The sequence below is a fragment of the Trachypithecus francoisi genome, unplaced genomic scaffold (genome assembly GCF_009764315.1).
Source record: "Trachypithecus francoisi isolate TF-2019V2 unplaced genomic scaffold, Tfra_2.0 Lachesis_group19, whole genome shotgun sequence".
Lineage (NCBI taxonomy): Eukaryota > Metazoa > Chordata > Mammalia > Primates > Cercopithecidae > Trachypithecus > Trachypithecus francoisi.
In genome coordinates, this window is record NW_022681464.1 from 43,539,513 (window position 1) to 43,558,276 (window position 18,764).

The 18,764-nt window shown below is 46.2% G+C and overlaps 1 protein-coding gene across 5 annotated transcripts in view; it reads left to right on the plus strand.

The window, feature by feature from the left end:
* The window catches only part of MTCL1 (microtubule crosslinking factor 1), a 133,362-nt gene that overhangs the window by 84,188 nt on the left and 30,410 nt on the right, over nt 1–18,764 (plus strand). For 3 of the 5 annotated variants that reach the window (XM_033178318.1, XM_033178322.1, XM_033178320.1), the window contains exons 6-9: nt 134–289; nt 7,092–7,214; nt 10,316–10,546; nt 12,176–12,373. In XM_033178318.1, the coding sequence (XP_033034209.1) occupies nt 134–289; nt 7,092–7,214; nt 10,316–10,546; nt 12,176–12,373 (708 nt within the window). The remainder of the gene's footprint in view (nt 1–133; nt 290–7,091; nt 7,215–10,315; nt 10,547–12,175; nt 12,374–18,764) is intronic. The other 2 variants (XM_033178321.1, XM_033178319.1) reach the window with 1 other exon arrangement.

Consider the following 18,764-nt stretch of genomic DNA (forward strand, 5'->3'; position numbering starts at 1 on the left):
TCTCAGTCATCTCCCTTATCCATTTTTGTTTTCTGTATCCCCTCTCCCTCCTCCACTCTCTTGTCCTTTGTTTTTTGTTTGTTTGTTTACAATGTTAAAAAAAAACAACAAATCCCTCCCGTGCACCTAACAGTCCAGACTGAGAGAGCAGCTGGAGTGGCAGCTCGGGCCGGCCCGAGGGGACGAGCGGGAGAGCCTGCGCCTCCGAACTGCACGGGAGCTGCACCGCCGCGCAGACGGGGACGCCGGGAGCCATGGGCTGGGAGGCCAGACCTGCTTCAGTCTGGAGGTCAGCGTGGGCAAGCAATCCCCGCCCCCCTTCCTTTTTCTGTGTGGCTGGCTGCCTGAGGTTTTCTGTCCCGGACAAGGTCCTGAGGGAACATGGCAGGAAGAGGTGGAACTAGGTGGAATTCACTTGGCAGCAAACCCATGGTGTGCACTGGGACAGGCAGGTGTGTGCAGGTGCATGCGGTGAACTGCTGTGCTTGTCAGACAGAGGGACAGCTCACCGGTGGCAGGCACTGTCCACCTCCTGTTTCTGCAGACCGGGAGCCCCTGGAGGTAGGCTGATGGTTGAGCGCGCAGTGACTTCTTGTCCAATCGCAGAGAACAGGGATGAAAACTCAGCACGGGCTTCCCTGCTCTGGAGGAAACTCCCCTTAGGGCTCCCCTTTTTCGGTTCTTTGTTGCCTATGTCTCGTGTGACCATCCCACGGTCTTGAGTGATACGGCCAGCCGGTGGGTAGAATCAGGGAGGCTCACTCCTGACCTGTGGGCACCCTTAGCAGGCTCTGTCACCATAGTAATCCGGTGTACACAAGGCTGCAGCCGCCACAGGGACCATGGTTGGAACTGTTGTCAGAAGCCTGGGAGAGTGAAAGCTCTTAGATGCAGGCCACCCCACCCAGGAGAGGAAGAGGGGGTTCCCAAGGAGCTATCGAATGAGGAAGCACCTTTAAAAGTCCAAATGCTGTGTCAGTGTAAAGCAGGATTAGTAATAGAGAATGCAGTGTCCTGCCACTGGGGACTGCCAAGGGGAAAGTGTGTCATAGCTCCCCTAGTCAGGGGCCAGTTTTCCCTTCCCACTGTAGCTCTTCCTTCTTTGCCACGGGCTGTTTCTGGAACCACAGCTCTGGCTACACAGGGCGGCCCCCTTCCCTTTGATGGCTGGTTTTACAGGAACTGCATCTCCCTTTCCAAGTGTTCTGCCCTTCAAGGCGTGTCACACATAGCTGTGTGCAGTTAGAGCCTGTATCAGACAGCTCTCCTCCCAGATTCTTCCTAGGTCCTTATTGTGTAACCTGGAGCAGTGATAAGTTGTCACCATCATGAATGCATAGCATAGCTTCAGAAACTGGGAGTGATTTGGGAGAGAGAAGCATACTGAGTTGAAACAAAGCAAATCCTGAGGGACAATAAGGCTTCACAAGAAGTAGATTAGCAGAGTGAGCTGGTGCAACGTGGCAGCACGGGATCTCCAAACGGTGCAGCTCAGAAGGGAACAGCAGGTCTACAGAGGAAGTCTGTCATTCTGCGGATGAGAAAAACGAAGCCCGAGAAGTGAAGCGGCTTGCCAGTCAACTCTCCTCCTGGTTGGTGGCAGAACTGGGTCTAGAACAGCCTTCAGCCAGCTGCCGCCCCCACTCCCCAGCACATCCCCGGAGGGGCCTGATCTGTGGTGGTGGGAGAGCCCTGCACTGACCCCTGCGTGCGTTTCTAAAGAGTCACTCTAACGACTAATTGTACGGCCGCAGTCTTGCCATGGAATGGCACCACGTCCATCTGGCTTCCTTTAATTTTGTATATTTTAACAAGAAAGCTAAACGTCTCCATAGTGAAAGGCCAGATCTAGGGAGCATCATTTCCTAGAAGGGGAAGCAGTATGAATCAGGAGTTTTAAATAAACTTTCCTCGTTCTGATGTTTTTTATTCACAAAGACATTTCACACAGAAGAGAAAACTCAATTATGCTGCAGACACATCCTATTTTATTTTATTTTATTTTATTTTATTTTATTTTTTAATAAGGCATGTTCTGGAGCCACTTGGAATCTCCACAGTGTTCCCTTTTATTAGAGGAGCTGGATGTGGATCTGTCGCAGAGCCTGGGTCGGGAGAGGCAGCCCTGTCCCTGGTGTGAATGTCACTCTGACAGCCTTGTTAGTTTGGTCTTTGAATATGACATTGTGTTAAAGAATTGTACAATGGATAATTCTGGGGAGCAGAACTCGTAAAAGCCTTTTAATGAGAACATCCCTGAATTTGCTGCCAACAATTGCTTTCCCATGAGGCTCTAATGGAAACAGTACACAAAGCTCCCATAAGTCAGCCCAGCAGCCCAGCCGGAGACTCCTGCAGACCCGGCTGGAGTAACTGAGGGAAAGACAGCACGGACTCCTTCGCGCAGACTGAGGCAGGGCTGGAGGTGCCGCCAGTAGCTTTCTTTGCTCCCTTCTACGTTTCCCTTGAAATAACCACCAGTTTTGCCCTCAGGCCAACCACGACTCTACCTGCGTGGATCCCCTTTAGCTCCCTGCCCGTAGTTCCTCGGGGGTGTGGGAGGGGCCCCAATAGCACACCTAGTATCAGAGCGTCAAAAAAGAAACTTTCCATATTTGAGCGGAAGCTTTTAAAGAGGATTCATGTCTCAAGCCGCACTTACAAAAAGCCTCTGTGTCTTTTGCCTTAGGGATTTTTATATTTGGGGAAAGGGGAAAAGAGGGTAAGTTATTATTTTGAAAGATTGAGGCATTTTGGCCAGACCAAAACTGACGGCTACTCATAGTTGTACCAGCAACAGCAGTTATAACATTAAAGAGGAGAAAAAGAAGTGCATTCTTACACATGACACATTGTAGCAGATTGCAAATCTGGGCAGTGGAGGAGCCCTGCTGCTCAAACGCCGTCACTCACTAAACCTGGGAAAGGGGCGGCGTCTCCAAGGCCAGCATTCTTACAGCCACAGCCAGAGCAAACTGAAGTCAGAACCCACGGACACCCACTAACACATCAATGCAACCACGCAAAAATGAACTGCTAAAAACATAACAGACTTCAGGACAAGTGTTCCTGCTGCCTGCTCTTCTCAGGAGATATTAGCGAGATGCTCATACTATGCACTGGACTCTTCCCTGACTTGGCTCCCTGGGGTTCCCATCAAACGTGAGGCATTTGCATTTGTTCAGAGAGAGTGGTGTGTGGAATGGTTTGGAATGTGTGAGGCACCTTAAAAATAGTCCTGAATGAGAAGTAGCCATGCACGGACGCTGGTCGGATTTCAGATATAAAGGAGACCAGGCCTGAGCCCAGAGGATTGAGTTTCTGGGTCAGAAATCTCAAAGAGCTCTTCTCCTCAGTGCCTGTTTTTGTCCTTCAATCAAGGAAGCACACAAAGCACTCACGATCCCACGTGCCTCAGCTGTGAAATGCCAGCCACAAGGAAGTTACGTGGGGTTTTATGCCAAGTATTTGCACACATGTGTTGGCCTCATGTACTGCTTTTGAAATAAGTGGTTGCAAAACTGGCCAGGACAAAATGGAACCCTCCAGAAAATGAAGCCGTGGTCTTGGTGATGGAATTGTCCTAATACAGGAGTAGTATTGCCAGGCACTCTAGCGACGGCCATGAAAAGCCTTGCTTTTCTGTTTGTGTTTGAGATTGTGAAGTTAATCTTTGTAGGTGTGGGAAGTAATTTATAAGCCACTTTCTCTGGAGTTGGGGAAGTTAGCCTTTGTCAATCAGTGTGGGATGCAGCTCTATTGGGGAAGACATGGGCGGGAGTTTCAGAACACTGATGTGGGGAGAGTGGTTACGGTTGTCAAGACTAGTGTCTCAGCAGCCTCGGAAACAAGTGAGGGTGGTGTTGGTTTAGATAAGCTGCTTTAATAGGGAGATCAAAATGAATTTGATGTCTAATCAGAATCCTAGGTAAGTGAACAAAGAACGGTTTAGAATCAAACCTTTGGGGATTGGGTGGTAAAGGGAAATACTTATTTTTTTAGAAGACATTTCTGTGTCATGTGAAACTTTTCTCCAGATGTATGTGGTCGTATGCAGTTGTGTGGCAGTAGAGTAATTCTAGGCTGAACCTTTTGCCATCGCATGTTTGTATGTTGTTTTTTGTAACATTGGAGTGACGCTGGCATCCCTGCTAGGAGCAGTTGTCCGTGGGAGTTTTAGTATTGCATTAGCAAAAATGGCCAATAAAGGAAAATGAAACTTCTGATAGATCAGGAGCATCTAGGCGTGTCTGCTTGTGAGCAGGCAGCAGTCTACAGAGACGACACTGGAGCCATCGCAGGTGAATCCGACTTCCCCCCTGAACGGACTCGTAGGACTTCCTTTTCTGTGACTCTTCAAAGGTGTGGTTCAAACAGTCATGCAATCTATAGAAACTAAACTAATAGATCTTTGCTTTTCTTAAACAATACGCTTGATTAGGATGTCTGTTTTTACACCTCATAAAGCTTTTGGCTAGCACCTAATGCGTTAAATAAGGAGGATTTTTACATTTTGAGTTTATAGAGTAATGTGTAGCTGGAAAGTAAAGCTGGCAGGAGGGCAGCCTAGGTGACCTGGAAACAGTCCTGCACGGAACACCTGAGACAGGAGGGCAGCCCCGAGGGCAGGTGCGGCCACCGTGTTAATGCTGTATCCCCCACGCTTTAGATGGTGCCTAGCACTGGAGGTGTTCAATAAATCTGAATAAAACACCGCATAAAATACGAAGTATCCTCTTAAATACATTGCTGAATTCCCAGGAAATGTAGGGGAATCTTCAAGAGTTGGAATTGATTTTACAGTTGGGACCCAGAAGGCCAGGCACGGTGGCTCACGCCTGTAATCTCAGCACTTTGGGAGGCTGAGGTGGGCGGATCACTTGAGATCAGAAGTTCGAGACCAGCCTGACCAATGTGGTGAAACCCTATCTCTACTAAAAATACAAAAATTAGCTGGGTGTGGTGGCATGCACCTGTAATCCCAGCTGCTCGGGAGGCTGAGGCAGGAGAATCGCTTGAGCCCAGGAGGTGGAGGTTGCAGTGAGCCCAGATCGCGCCACTGCACTCTAGCCTGGGTGACAGAGTGAGACCCTGTCTCAAAACAAAAACAAACAAACAATCAATTGAGAACCAGAGCGGTCTCTGTGGCCCTTGGGTGGGTGGATTAGGGAGATTGTTGCCAGAACTGGTAACTGGGAGCCTTGGGTTTCAGCAGCTCCAAAGGAACAGAGGATGGGGCCCGACATCGCAGGGAAAGAGAGGAAATGAATGAACCAGAGAAGCATTTGCCTGCTGGCCCTGGGGCAGGGAGCGAGGAGGCAGTGCGGATACTTGTTTCCCCAGCAAGAGCTCTGGGTCAGGAGTGGGAGGGCTAGAGCTGGCCTCACCCAGCGTCAGGCTTTGAATCGATGTTACCAGTTTGGTCCGGGAATCCCCAAAGAAAGGGATTTATGTCATATTGCGAGCTCCAGCAAACAGGAAACCAATCTGGAGGCACATTCTCCACCCAGATCCATACCAGATCCATAGGTAAGAGCTCCCGGGAGATGAAGTCACACAAGCCAGTAACGTCCAGCAGGAACACGAGTTGGCAGACAAGGCAAATAGGATTCAACCCTAAGACTGCAGATAATAGAATTTTCAGATGGACACTATCAGATAAGTGCGTTCACAGTTATTAAAGGCAACCAAACAGGACAACAGTATGTCACCATCCTAAAAGACCACACATATTTTTTAAGTAATAGAACTTTTAGAAATGAAAAATTAGTCATTGAGGTCAATTCAACATGTAGGGAAATGCATCTTTTCAGAGAACCCCAAACAATGCTTCATATGTATAAAAGACTATAATAGTCTCGAACAACTAGCAAATCAAAGAAGCATTTAATGCTCTCAGAAGTTCTTGAGTTTTCTGAAAATAGGATGTTTAAATCTCTAGTTTTCAAAATTTTAGCCAAACTTGGTGCATCCCCAGTGTCTGATTTTCTGTCTCCGTTCTTCTTTCCTTAGTGCCCCTTGCTCATATACCCAGTGCTAAGGAAAGTGCTCTTTTCTTTTATTTTTTGCATTTTCTGTTCTTAGGGTGTGATCTTCACTCTTGACTACCCAGGTACCATCAGATTAGGAGGAGCAAACAGTATCCTCAGGGAGAAGTAGTAGATGAGTTAAAGGGACTCAGAATGAACCAGTGAAACAGTACATACTTTATTGCAACAATCTACTCGAATTCGCAGTTTTATAAATCATCTGTCTTCAAGTAGCATAATCCAGTGGGTAAACTGTCATGCTTACATTTTGATGATGCCTGAGATTTTTAGCATAACAGTGTCTCCATCTCTAAAAAGCACATTTTATTTCGAAAGTAGTGACACTGACTCCTCTGCCATGGCATTAGAACATAAAAGGTAGATTTGACCAATAAAAGTCATGATACAGATTCCACCACCTGTCTTTAAATGTAGTAAGTACATCTTTGTGCGATTCTCCTTAGGCAACATGTGCAATTGGGAGGCCTGAAGCTGTGCATCTCTGCTCATTGATGAACCCCCACCCTATTGCCCTGAGCATCAGGGTCGGATCACCTCGATAAAGACACCCTCGGCTGAGCAGGAAAAACTAATAAGAAAGCATATGAAAAAATTAACTATGCAACTCAAAAAGACCCCATGACTTGGGGAGGGAATCCAAGAGGCTGACGCGTAATAGGTGGTCATGCTTGCCTCGGTCATAGTCAGCTCTGACCGTCCCAGCGTCCAGAAGCCACTGTGGGAGCAAGGACACCTCTGGTGTACTTTGGCCGCTTCCTCTCAGTCTGGTGTGTGGTTATGGTGGTGGGGGAAGCTGCCCACTCCCCTCCTGGGTAAGAGATGCAGGGCAGGTGGAGCTGTCCCTCCCCAGGTAACTCAGGGAGCTGTGGGGTCTAGAGGGAAACCCTAGAGGAGCTGCCACAGTCACTCCACTGCTGCAGCGCCCACACATGCTGTGTCGCTCCGTGTGTGTCCCCGGCTTGTGCAGATGTCTGTCCTGCGTCGTCATCTCAGGCAGAGTTCTCATTTCCACTAAACCCCTTCCTTTATCCCACCGATCAGCTCAGGGGCCCCTCTGTTTTACCTGAGCAGAGTGTGTCCATAGAGGAGCTACAGGGGCAGCTCGTGCAGGCGGCCAGACTGCATCAAGAGGACACAGAGACATTTACAAACAAGATCCATAAGGTAAATATTTCACACGGATTTTTCAGCACAACTGCTTCGTGAACTGCACAGCCCCAAAGGAGAAATGGCACGATGCATTTTCAAAGAAGGCTGTCTGTTGCGTACAGGCTGCTAGACTCCCAGGCACCTATGGGAAGCTCACGCAGTAGAGCTGTCCCCTCTCAGATGCCCCTAAAGATAACTCTACCTTTCTGCTCTGGGACATGCTTTTCAGCATCTTACACTGTGGTCTCAGCAAGGTCTTCCTCATACCTAATCTAAACTTTCCTGCAGCAGTACCAGCCTAACATCAAGTAAGAGCCTAAATGCAACTGGACGGAAGTGTGTCTGTCACCTCTGCTAGTGTTGGGTGAATTTTCTGATAGAAAAATCAGCAACCTCACCCTAAGCCATTGCGTTCAGAAAACTGCCACAACTTGAGCTGTGGCCTGATTAACCTCTGTTACTCTCGAATAACCTGGTACTGGCTAATTACCTTTTATCCGCAAATCCTTCCCCAGAGTTCCGAGTAGAAGGGATTCACAGATGTGGGCACTCCTCGCCCTGGACATCCATGAGAACGGCCCAATCCCTGCCACCCCAAACCTAATGAAGTTGTGGACAGATATCTAGGTTCAGGATTGCTGCAGCTGCTCTTCCCCTGTGTATTTGTTCTTGAAAAATAGTTGTGTCTTTAAAACCAAACAAAGCAAAGCAGTTGATTTTGAATAGAGCACCTTGGTGTTTTAAAATAAATATCCTATGCAAATAAAGTCCTGGTGTATCTAAGAACTTACTTTGGCAAGGAATGTGTGCTACACATAGGCCCCCATGTTGACTGAGGCCATGTGATTTAAGTGGGTCACAAAGTGATTAAAGGAGGGAGTGCCTTCTCTGTACCTTGCAGCTTAGGGAAGGCAGGGCCGAATGCCAAGATCTAAATACTTTCTGCCAACTTCTACCACTGCATGCATGACTCAATTGTTAAGTGTTTCATTTAGGGGTTAAGTTGCACATCTTATTATCAGAGGAAAATAATTCCCTATTACTTGAAAGATAGATTCCTAAGTAATTAAACAAAAAAAGTTTTGCATGGCACCAAAAATTGTTTGAAAAGTGAGTTTATCACTGAAGATGCTGCTAGCACGATGTCCGGGGCCCACGTGTTTCTAGTGTGTGGGTGGATGGTGAAGGAGTATTGCGGAAGAGGCTTCCAGTGGTAGCAGGTGTCCTTCAGGCTTGTTCAGAAGAGAAGGGAAAGTGTCCCCCAAGGTGCCCAGTGGGCAGAGGACTGAGCTCTGAGACTTGGGGAGTTCACGGAGTCATGGAACAGAAGGAGCTAGAAAGGGCAGTGGAGATGTGAGGGAGAGAAAAGAAGGCTCTCCAGGAGGGCCTGGGCGCAGTGCTGGAGGCGGGTCCGAGTGTCTCAGCACCTCTCCACAGCCAGGCGGGGAAGGGGCTCACATTATCTTCACATGGCCCCTGAGGCCAGTGAAGCCTGCCCAGCACGAGTCAGTTGGCTAAGACTTGTAAAAGAAAATAAAACTACAGGACTTTCTAAATTGATTATGTCAAGGACAAAGTTAAGTCCTGGAGACTGAGTCATGAACATGTTTGCAGTTTTGTTTCTTAGATTATAGATGAACTCTCTTCCTCATTGTTCTTGTTCTGTAAATGACCAAGAGACCAGAGACCAGACCTCCCTTCTTTTTAATTACTGATCTTTGTTATAGATTAACTGCCTCTTCTGTTGTCATGTACCTAACTCAAACCAGATGGTGCAAAAGATCCCATGACTGTTACATCTTCAGTGTGAAATGTTAAATACACTTCCCCCACCCAAAAAAATACCACGTTGACGTATCAGTAGGAAATTGCAGATGCTGGGTGTCTGGTGCACTAGGCTGCCGTTGTGTCCACAGGGGAGAACCAGTGGTGGAATGCTGAGGACTGCTGAGACGGTGAATAAACACCTATTTTCTGTTATTTCGGCCAAAACTACAAGAAAGGTCAGGTATTAGGAGAACAGCCACCAAGTCGTTGTCTAGACCTGTGGACCTTTCCAGAGCTGCCTCTGACTCTTCACTGGCCTTCAGCACATTGGCCCCCGGCAGCTGTGGTTCTATTCCCATGGCCTCTGAGAATTAATCTAGTACTTTAAAGAGAAAAATAAATCCCTTCCTTGGTTTTTGGCATAAGAAGGAGTGTTAAGAGAGGACAGCTGATAACCTTCAGGCTGGCATTCGAACTTTTTATTGGTCTATAGAACACAAAACTTTGATCCCATAGTATCACTTTAGCTACTGTAAATATTATTTATAGATGCTATTCTTGTGCCCTTATGTGCAAAGCGGTATCTTATTCACTCTTTTGCTTTTTAGTGTTGATACACAATAATCGTTTGTTGCTTAGAAAAGTGTCTATACCAGGGGTGTTTAAAAAGTGGGAATTTAATGTGGAGATGCACGATACTTTTTCAGTGACACTTTTCTTTTCCTAAGAGATATGCACATCAAATAGGAATGTCAAGTCTTTAAGCATGGAAATAGGCTCTCAGACCCACTTTTCTGTTTCCTCGCTGTTGTATGCAGTCAAGGCCTGCGTACTTGGAAGAATTCCTTCCACTCAGCCTGCTGTGCTCTCCACCAGCTGGGGTTCTCTTCTGTCAGGGCTGTGGGGAGTCAGGGGGCTCAGGAAGTAGAGGGGAAGGATTTCCACTTCTTTTCTTCTCTACAGTGTAATGTGCGTTTGAGTGTCCAGCCCATGTACAGAGGGGAAATGGAATCTGCTTACATGGGATTGAAGTCAGTGGTAAGCTGCACTTCCGCGACACGGTTTTCCTGAAGGAGTTTAGAGACATGTAAAACACCATGAGAGACTTGGCAATGAAAAATTGTCACAATACCTTGTTTTGAAATAGCACTTGTTTCTGAATCATAAGATTCCTGGGGTTTTGTCAACAGGAAACGTCTGAAGCCCTTAATCAAACTAAACTTGTGGGGGCTCCTGTGTTTCCCGTCTTACATGCAGCACGACAGACTGAGTGGCAGTTTGCAGGGACTCTTGGTTTGGGTGACGGATTGGATTAGCCACTTGTCACACTGTCTCTTGTTCCATTCAAGATGGAGGAGGAGCACCTCTATGCCTTGAGGTGGAAAGAACTGGAAATGCACAGCCTGGCTTTGCAAAACACCCTCCATGAGCGAACCTGGAGTGATGAGAAGAATCTGATGCAGCAGGAGCTCCGGTCCTTGAAGCAGAACATTTTCCTCTTCTACGTCAAACTCAGGTGGCTGCTGAAACACTGGCGGCAAGGGAGGCAGATGGAGGAGGAAGGAGAGGAGTTGACTGAGGTAACGCCACTGTCGAGTGCCTTTTATTTGCATCTGTTTTGTTCTTGACCCCAGACACTGCTATCTCCCCACCCACCCTACACACAGTCATGTTCTATTATTTTATTTCTCAATAGTTGATTAACATCTAATATTGCTACAAAAAACATGTAGAGCAATTCATATAGACACTTAGATAAGAGAAAATCAAACACAGGTGACTGAAACATCAATCATTTTCCTATACACAAGCAAATATAACAGAAGTAACATTACAGTAGCAAGAGCAGGTTTGCAGTGCTAGGCATAAACTTACTGAGAATAGTGCAGGAACGACATGAAGAAAACCACAGACTTCCCTATGAAACCTGCGTGATGTTCGTGAGCGAGGGACTGGCAGAGGCAGGTGCTGTTGGTTGCCTACTCAATATCTGCTCTCTCTTTTTTTATTTGTACATATTCATGGTATACAATTGCAGTTTTGCCACATGGATATTTTGCGTTGTGGTGAAGTCATTATTATTTTAAATTGTTTTGTCAATTTTGATCCAAGAAATGGAAATGCAGCAGCTTGTCCAGTTATATATGAAACTAAGAAATTCCGTGCTATGCTCTGACCTAGTTTTAAGAGTGCCCTGGTCCATAACTCCGTGAAGTTTCGCTCCTGTCTCCTTTGCTGCTCATTTATAAATTCATTGACGTTACACCCGGAGGTCCTGTACCATCTCATTCAGCCTGGCTGGTGTGTACAAGCTGGTTTCTAAAACTTTTGCTCTTCTTTCTATCTGAGTTTTGTTCCTGGATGTGAAAACCCGTCCTGCCCACACAGTTTTAAAAGGATCTTTTCTAAGCTTCAGATGACTCACTTTGCCACCTCTGGAATTTGTATATGTTCTTCCTGTTATGCCTCAATTCCTAGGTTTATCATAGAAACAGAACAGAGATCTTTGCCTTCTGATTGCTTTTGTGTTGATTAAGTCGGAGTGACTGATTGCGCTGCGGGCTCCTTCCTGCCCTTGCTTCCTGGTGCACCCGGGCCTGGAGCCACTGGTGTTCTGTGTATTCTGTACATCCACGACCCTGGCTTCTTGGCCAGCTGCTTCGAAGCATTGTGAATAGTTGGTTTCTTTTTAGCTCCCAAAGACCTTTTGTCTGGTTCTCCCTCTAGGGAACAGTGTATGTAATTTTAAGTTCTCATCCTAGGAATGGGAAAATACAGTGCTTTTCTTTCCTCAGGGTGAAGAAAGTCTTCAAAAACTAATTCCGCCAGCTTCCAACTATCCATGACATAGAAAACCATTCTTAAGCGAAGCCTAGAAATCGTTTTAAAGTTTCCTGTTGATCAGTACTCTGGAGTTCCTCCTTCTTTAACTTACAAAACCATAGCTATTAGTAATACTAATTTAAAAACAGTAGAATTAAAATTTCTCCTTAATGTCTTCTAATAAGTTGAGCACCCACCCTGTGCTATTTAAATGCAGAAGGTGCCAATGAGTGAAATGGCCAAAATGAGCATTTTAGGGGTAAAGACTGAGAAGTATAGGCGTTGATAATCCATAAAATGGATCATTATCCTCAAACAGTGAAAATCAGGCTCTACAGCAAAAGGATTTGGCTGAAACTGTGATCGTCACCTCCTGCCTGTTTCAGGGTGAGCATCCAGAGACCCTCTCCGGGCTCGGGGAGCTTGGAGTCCAGGGGAGTCACCAGGCGGATGGTCCAGACCATGAAGACAGTGACCGAGGCTGTGGCTTTCCAGTGGGGGAGCACTCCTCACACTCCCGGGTGCAGATAGGAGACCACAGCTTACGGCTGCAGACCACGGACAGGGGACAGTCCCACAAGCAGGTGGGTGCCTCAACCCGAGCCCGTCGCATTGCCCATACCGGGGAGAGGAGACTCCTAAGCCACATTTGTGTCATTTTGTTTCCAATGTTGGTGTTCAGGTCGTAGAAAATTCTACTGCCTGACTACGGTCACCTGTTGTCATTTGTGATGCTGGGTTTTTCCTAGAAATCACCTCATCAAGCCTTTCGTCTTCATGTCAGCCCACCCTTTCGTGTGAGTTACCCATATCCATAAGGACTGTAGTAAGGCCAGATCAGTGGTGGTGTCCCTGCTGGGGCCAGTGAATTGACCTCAGAGAGTCTGTCATTGGCAACATCATTCATTTGGCAGCGTAACATATAAGGAGCAAAGGACAAGTTTAAAAAAAAAAAATCCCCCAACATGGAAGAAATATTTCAAGTTCTCCTTGGCCCACTTGAAAACATGCTGCTCCCAGATGAAAGTATTTGATGACACCTTAAAAAACTGAAGTATGTAGACTGAGAGGTGAGGCTTCAGTGTTACTAATTAAGTAGCTGTTATTGTTGCCAAAGACCATAGAAATAGACTCTACTTAATAAACCAAAAGATACTACTGATAACATCCAAAATGCCTGCATTTTTATACCAAAATGTCAGTGATGGAGGATGTGGAGTCAGGAGCTACTGAGCAGGACCCTGTGTTAACGCTGTCTCGCTGCCAGGCCTCTGAGTCCCCGTAACTCAACTTGACTATGTATTAATGATGATAAAGCTGCTCAGGAGGCTCCTGGGGTGCAGCTGGACGCCGCTGCCCTGGGAGGCCTGCGTTCTGGGCTGAGGGCGCAGGGCCAGGTGGTCACGGGGGGTGGCAGTCCTATGGGTGCGGCTCTAGCCTCTCAGCTGTAGACACTCTGGGGCACTCCCTCTGCACTGGACGCTGCAACTGCTGCTCCTCCCTGGCTCGCGCTCCCGGGGCCCAGAGCCGCTGTTTCTAATGGGAGCGGGCTGTTGCCAGAGCGCTGGCTCAGATCCAGATGACAGGCGGCGACCTTCTGAGTGTAGGCTGAGGGGAATTTGGGTTCCCCCTGCTCCCTCTCTATACAATCAGATTTTCACACCTAAACAGCTGTTTCCTATGTACACCCGTCCCCCCTTCATTCTCCCTGAATAACATGACTTAAGAAGGAGATGATACTTTCAAAGGAACTTTTATTCACGGCCATCAGAAAGTATGCCGTTACGCCATTGTTCGTGGGATAATTTGGGTCATGGAATGAGTTTTCCAGCAATAATCTAATTAGACATGAAAATGCTACTTTGCAAATAATGCTTTAAAATCTACTAATTTTACTTTTTTGAAAGAAATGTTGTCATTCAATCCCATAAAGCACGTGTGCTTACCTCCCATAATATTGCCACTGATGGCCACTGTTCCCACCTCACCGCAAACCTGCTGCATCTAAGACGTGTTTCCCACGCACTCGCGCAGATGCTGTGGACAAGGAGAAAACCTCGCACATCTGGTTTTCTAAACAACAGTCATGGAAAATGTTACCCTCAGGGTAGAAAATAACGTGAAGTCACTCAGCTGGAACCTTTTACATTCAGCATATTTTAATGTCGTTTCCCTTTGCTTCCTGCTTCTGCCAACACTAGTTTTTAGCGAGAGATGGACCTGTGAGCTTCCACTGTGGGCCGCATGTTATAGAAGCACGTGGATAGGTGGCCGGGTGGGGTCCAGACACTGAGACCCAGGTCTGCCTAGTGGGCCAGTGTCCGCAGTAGTGAGTAAGGAGCTCAGTACTGCGTGCACAACACTCGTCTGTCCGAGGAGGGAAGATGGACGAGCTCTACTGTGACGACAGCTGGTTCTCTGGGAGGGAACGTTCCCGGTGAGAGGATTTGCCTCTCTGTGACTGGCATGAGCATTAGCCAGGCAGCTGGGATGCAAGAGCCAGGGCACGTGTCTCGCAGAGCTGCACAGAGCCGGGCCGTTCCAGAAACGCCGAGCACCTCACAAGGCGATTAGTAGCATGGGAAACCTAGCCAAGCCGTTTTCCCAAGGACAGGTTCTCAGTCACAATGTTCCTCAGGCCTTGGTCTTTGCTTTGTGACATATGGAACATTCTCACAAATGAACTCAAGTAGATGGCAACATTTATCATGTCCGCAGAAGTTTAAAAAACAACTGCATCCACTGATCAACCTTGGGATGGCTCATAATGAATCATCAGGTTGGCAAACATTTGGCTCTGCAGACATTCCCTGCTTCCCAGTGTTCAACTGCATGAGTTCGTGGTCATGACCTGGTGGCTCCAGAGCCACAGTGAAGGCTTTTCGAGGGAATCGTATAGTTCTCCTTGAGCTCCAAGACTCTCACCACTGTGTTAAGCATTTGAGGCCAGCATTCCTAAGGCTGTTTATGCATTTCATACTGATTAGTAATTCCTGGAATCCAACTTCTTCACACAAGGTGATGAATGGTGTGGGAATGATGGCCCTGGGGCACCAGCAGCTCATTTTCCCTACTTGGGTTAACTGATTTAAAAAGGAGTTACTTTCTCATTCAGGGATGTGCCTAATTCTCTGTATCATTTAATAAAAGAACTAAGTAAAAAAAAGTGTGAAGACCCTAATATAAAATTCATAGCAAGAGCTGAAGGAATTGTATTTCATATTTCAGTCTTCACCTGCTCCAGCCTCAGGACTGAGTAGACTCCACTTCCCTGGACCTCTGCTCCTTGTCGGGGCTCCTGTGCTGCATTAGGGCCTTCAGGGGCTGCCTGAAAAGTCAGCCTTTCTCCTGCAGACAGAAAGCCCTTGGCTCCCTGGGCCTCCGGGGCTGTGGCTCTCCCAGGCCCCAGCGGTCTTCCTTTCTGGCTATGCAAGCTGCCCACCTTTGCTTGCGCAAGTTGCAAAAACTACACCCTTGCCAGAGGAGGCCTCACATCAGAACTGTGATCTGCCTGACTTTTTTTTTTTTATAAGAAAGTTCTCTTGAGCCTAGATGGTGTTTACATTTCAATTTTGTACGTCATACTGTGGTTCATTCTTCAGTTTATCCTGCAACTGGGAGGCCTCCCCTATAAGGCTTGCTACTCTTTCTGTAAAAGGAACCAGACCAGAGCTTGGGACGGTGAAGTGTTTTATCTTTGCCATGTACTTGTGGTGGCAGTTGTTGTCACTCCGAAAGTAGCCCCTGCATGAGGTAAAAATTCACATGCACAGATGGGTGCTTGGTGGAAGGACTCTCCACGCCCTGTCCTACCTCCCAGAGTCAGCCATGGCCAGCAGTTTGTCACAGGCCTTCCAAAGTGCCTAACTAAACCTGGGACCTCACAAATAAATTTCTTCCCTAGTGGCCACCTGATTTTCATCAGATTTGCCCTGGTTTCCTAAGCCTTTGGGTTGAAAACTGTGTTTACAGCTTATAAAATATGTGCCTCATTTATTCTTTCCCGGATCCACATTCGTTCTTGGGAAGCTCTCGGTGACATTTGTGGAGACCACAGCCCAGAGACCTCCTGGACAGGATCACCGGGCAGACTCTTGGCCAGAGGGCAGAGGACTTCTGTGTGTAAATGACTCTAATTCCCATGATATCAGTAGATTATATTTTCAGGGTCTGTCTTCAGTGGCCCATTCTCTGTAGGGGATAATGGTTTTTAGAAAAGAACTTTTCTGGATGTAACAGTGAAGGTTACATTGAGAAGAACAACAAATGGCTCATTTATAAAAATGTTGCTGGCTGTGTGAATGTATCAATTCTAGCTAATCTCACAGTAAAGAATTTCTGCAGGGACTCCTGCTGGTGGAGGAGTTGTCTGTGTTGAATGCTAAGTGAGGTCTCTAAAAGGAGCTATGCATGCCTTGTGGGGGTCTGGGCAGCTACTGCATCATTCTGGAATTCCCCTGCCTCTGTCAAGGAGCCTAAATAAACGTGGATGCTGTCATCTCTATTTTGTGACTGTTGTTTTGTGGGTTAACCCATAGCAGCAGGTCAGTATGTGTGTTCCAGCTTCAGATTAAACTTATAATCTGTTATAAAGTTAGTGGCTCTGATGCAAGCAAAGTACTTGGTGGTGGTTTAGCTCTTTTGTGGAGCTGTGATTTCACCTGATAAAATCTTAGAAATCTTAGGCAAGAACAATTTTTAAAAATAGCCAGCATTGCGTCACAAATACCTTGATACGTTACCTTATCTATAAACTTCCATTTCACTTTCTATTAGTAATACTTACTAATAGACTTGGATATTAGAGTTGGATAGATAGACTTGGATAGTAGTCTGATGGACTAAAGACCAATTCTGAACCTGTTAAAAAGTTTGACGTATTACAGCACATTGTAAGTCTCACTCAAGAGAGCTGAACTAGGTGAGGCTGTAATGCCCATAGGCGGAGGAGAGGGAAATAGTTGGAAGCTTTTTATCCTGCTACTTTGCTGGAAAATCAGCCAGCTGATCTCTGAATGAAAAGCCCGATTTTTGAGTTGAAACTGACCTACACTCAACACATGTACAAGCTAAAATGTTGCATCCTAGAGCCCAGCACAAAAGGTTCAGAAAGCCCCGTGTCCAAGAAGACTTACATGATAAACACGTCTCAATGGACCTGAGTCTCCATTTGAATCTTGACTTGATTTGGGTCATCTTTTTACCCAAAAGGTAGCCCAGCAAGGGGTGCCACCAGGGGAAAAAAAATAAGAGAAGTTAACTTTTAGGTATTCTTTCAGAATGACTCACTATCATTAATTTCCCTTGATATGGGAAATGGAATTAGCTTCATGGGGATTAGATGGCTTCTGCAAGGTGAAGTTAAAAAAAGAAGAAGAAGAAGTAAAAGGCTTGGGAGGCTATAATGTCAGAATTCGAATATTCCTGGCTCAGTGTGTTGGCCTTGGAAGGGGACGACCTGGACTGCGGTCCAGGATCTCACTTCCTTGACAGTAGGACCTTGGCCCTCAGCCACTCCAAGCCGTAGTTCCTCCTCTGTAAAATGGGGAACATAGCGCGTGCACTCAAAATTGATGTGACATATAAATAAGGTCACGTTGGCGGTAATTTAGTACACCCCCTGGCCATAGGAAACACCTATAATATTAGTAATTATCGTTACTTTTTTTGTGTGTGTGTGTGAAAGTCATTAGAAAAATCATGCCCATCTACGGCTCAGTCTGAGTCTTCAGAAATGTTGACGCGGACGTCCACTTACGCTGTTGCGTGCTAATGGTAGGAGCTGGCCTGGCTTCCTGCTGTGCCACATGCTGCTCTTGGGGAATGATGATAACAGGTACCAACGGCATTGAGCTGGGCTCTCTTGCTCCCTTTGGCCACCTTCACCCCAAAGCAATTCTGGAGCTCATTCCACGTTGATTAATATTATCCTGATTTAATAGAGCACTGTTTTGATTACTCCGATGCAAATGTACGTAAATCATTAAGGCTTAAATTTTATTGAATTCAGTATCTATTAAAGCCAAAAAGTACTTGCTTCCAGAGAAACCAGGTTTCCAGTCTGCAAGAGGACTGTACAGTTCTGGTTCTAATGTCGTGTAGTGTATGGGCCAAGAACAGCATAGTCTGATACCATATGTAACTTGACATTCATAGGAAACTATTGATTACATATAACAATGTATTATATGGTTTTCTGCTTTCTCTTCAGTGAAAATTAAATGACTTCTCCAAAAACTGGATCAAAATTATTACCATTATTTTCTGCTTGAAATACTCTTGACTCAAAAAGCAGTGATTTTTAATTTAAAATCCAGAGATGAAACTCCAAAACAAATCTACCACAAAATATATGTGATTATTCAGCAAACAAATTCTATATGAAGATGTATATTTCTGAAAAGATTGTTGTGACACATCTTATCACTCAACTGTACTTAGATAAGTTTTAGATTTTTTTTTTGAAACAGGGTTTTGTTCTGTCACCCAGACTGGAGGGCAGTGGTGTGATCGTAGCTCACTGTAACCTTGAACTCCTGGGCCCAAGCCATCCTCCCATCTCAGCCTCCTGAGTAGTTGGGACTACAGGCAAGAGCCACAATGCCTGGCTAATCTCTAGGTACTTTTTGACGTGGAGTTTTAAAAACTGTTCTGTGTGTCACAGCTTCACATATTTGGCGAGCATGTGTTTGAGTATAGTGCTAATTTATTTCTCTTCAGTTGGTTGGTAAGAATGTATAAGACTCATAGATGGTTCCCTATCTTCTGAGTTCTTCAAATGTTAACTGAACTGTACTCTTAATGCCTTTTGTCCCGGAGTTATTAAAGTAAAAATTGTTCCCTGTGAGAAAAAGAGCAATAAATATGAACAAACAGGCCTTTCTACTCCATCAAAAGTCCATTGCAGCTGGGCACAGTGGCTCCTCCTACAATCCCAACATTTTCTGAGTCTGGGGCAAGTGGATCACTTGAGGC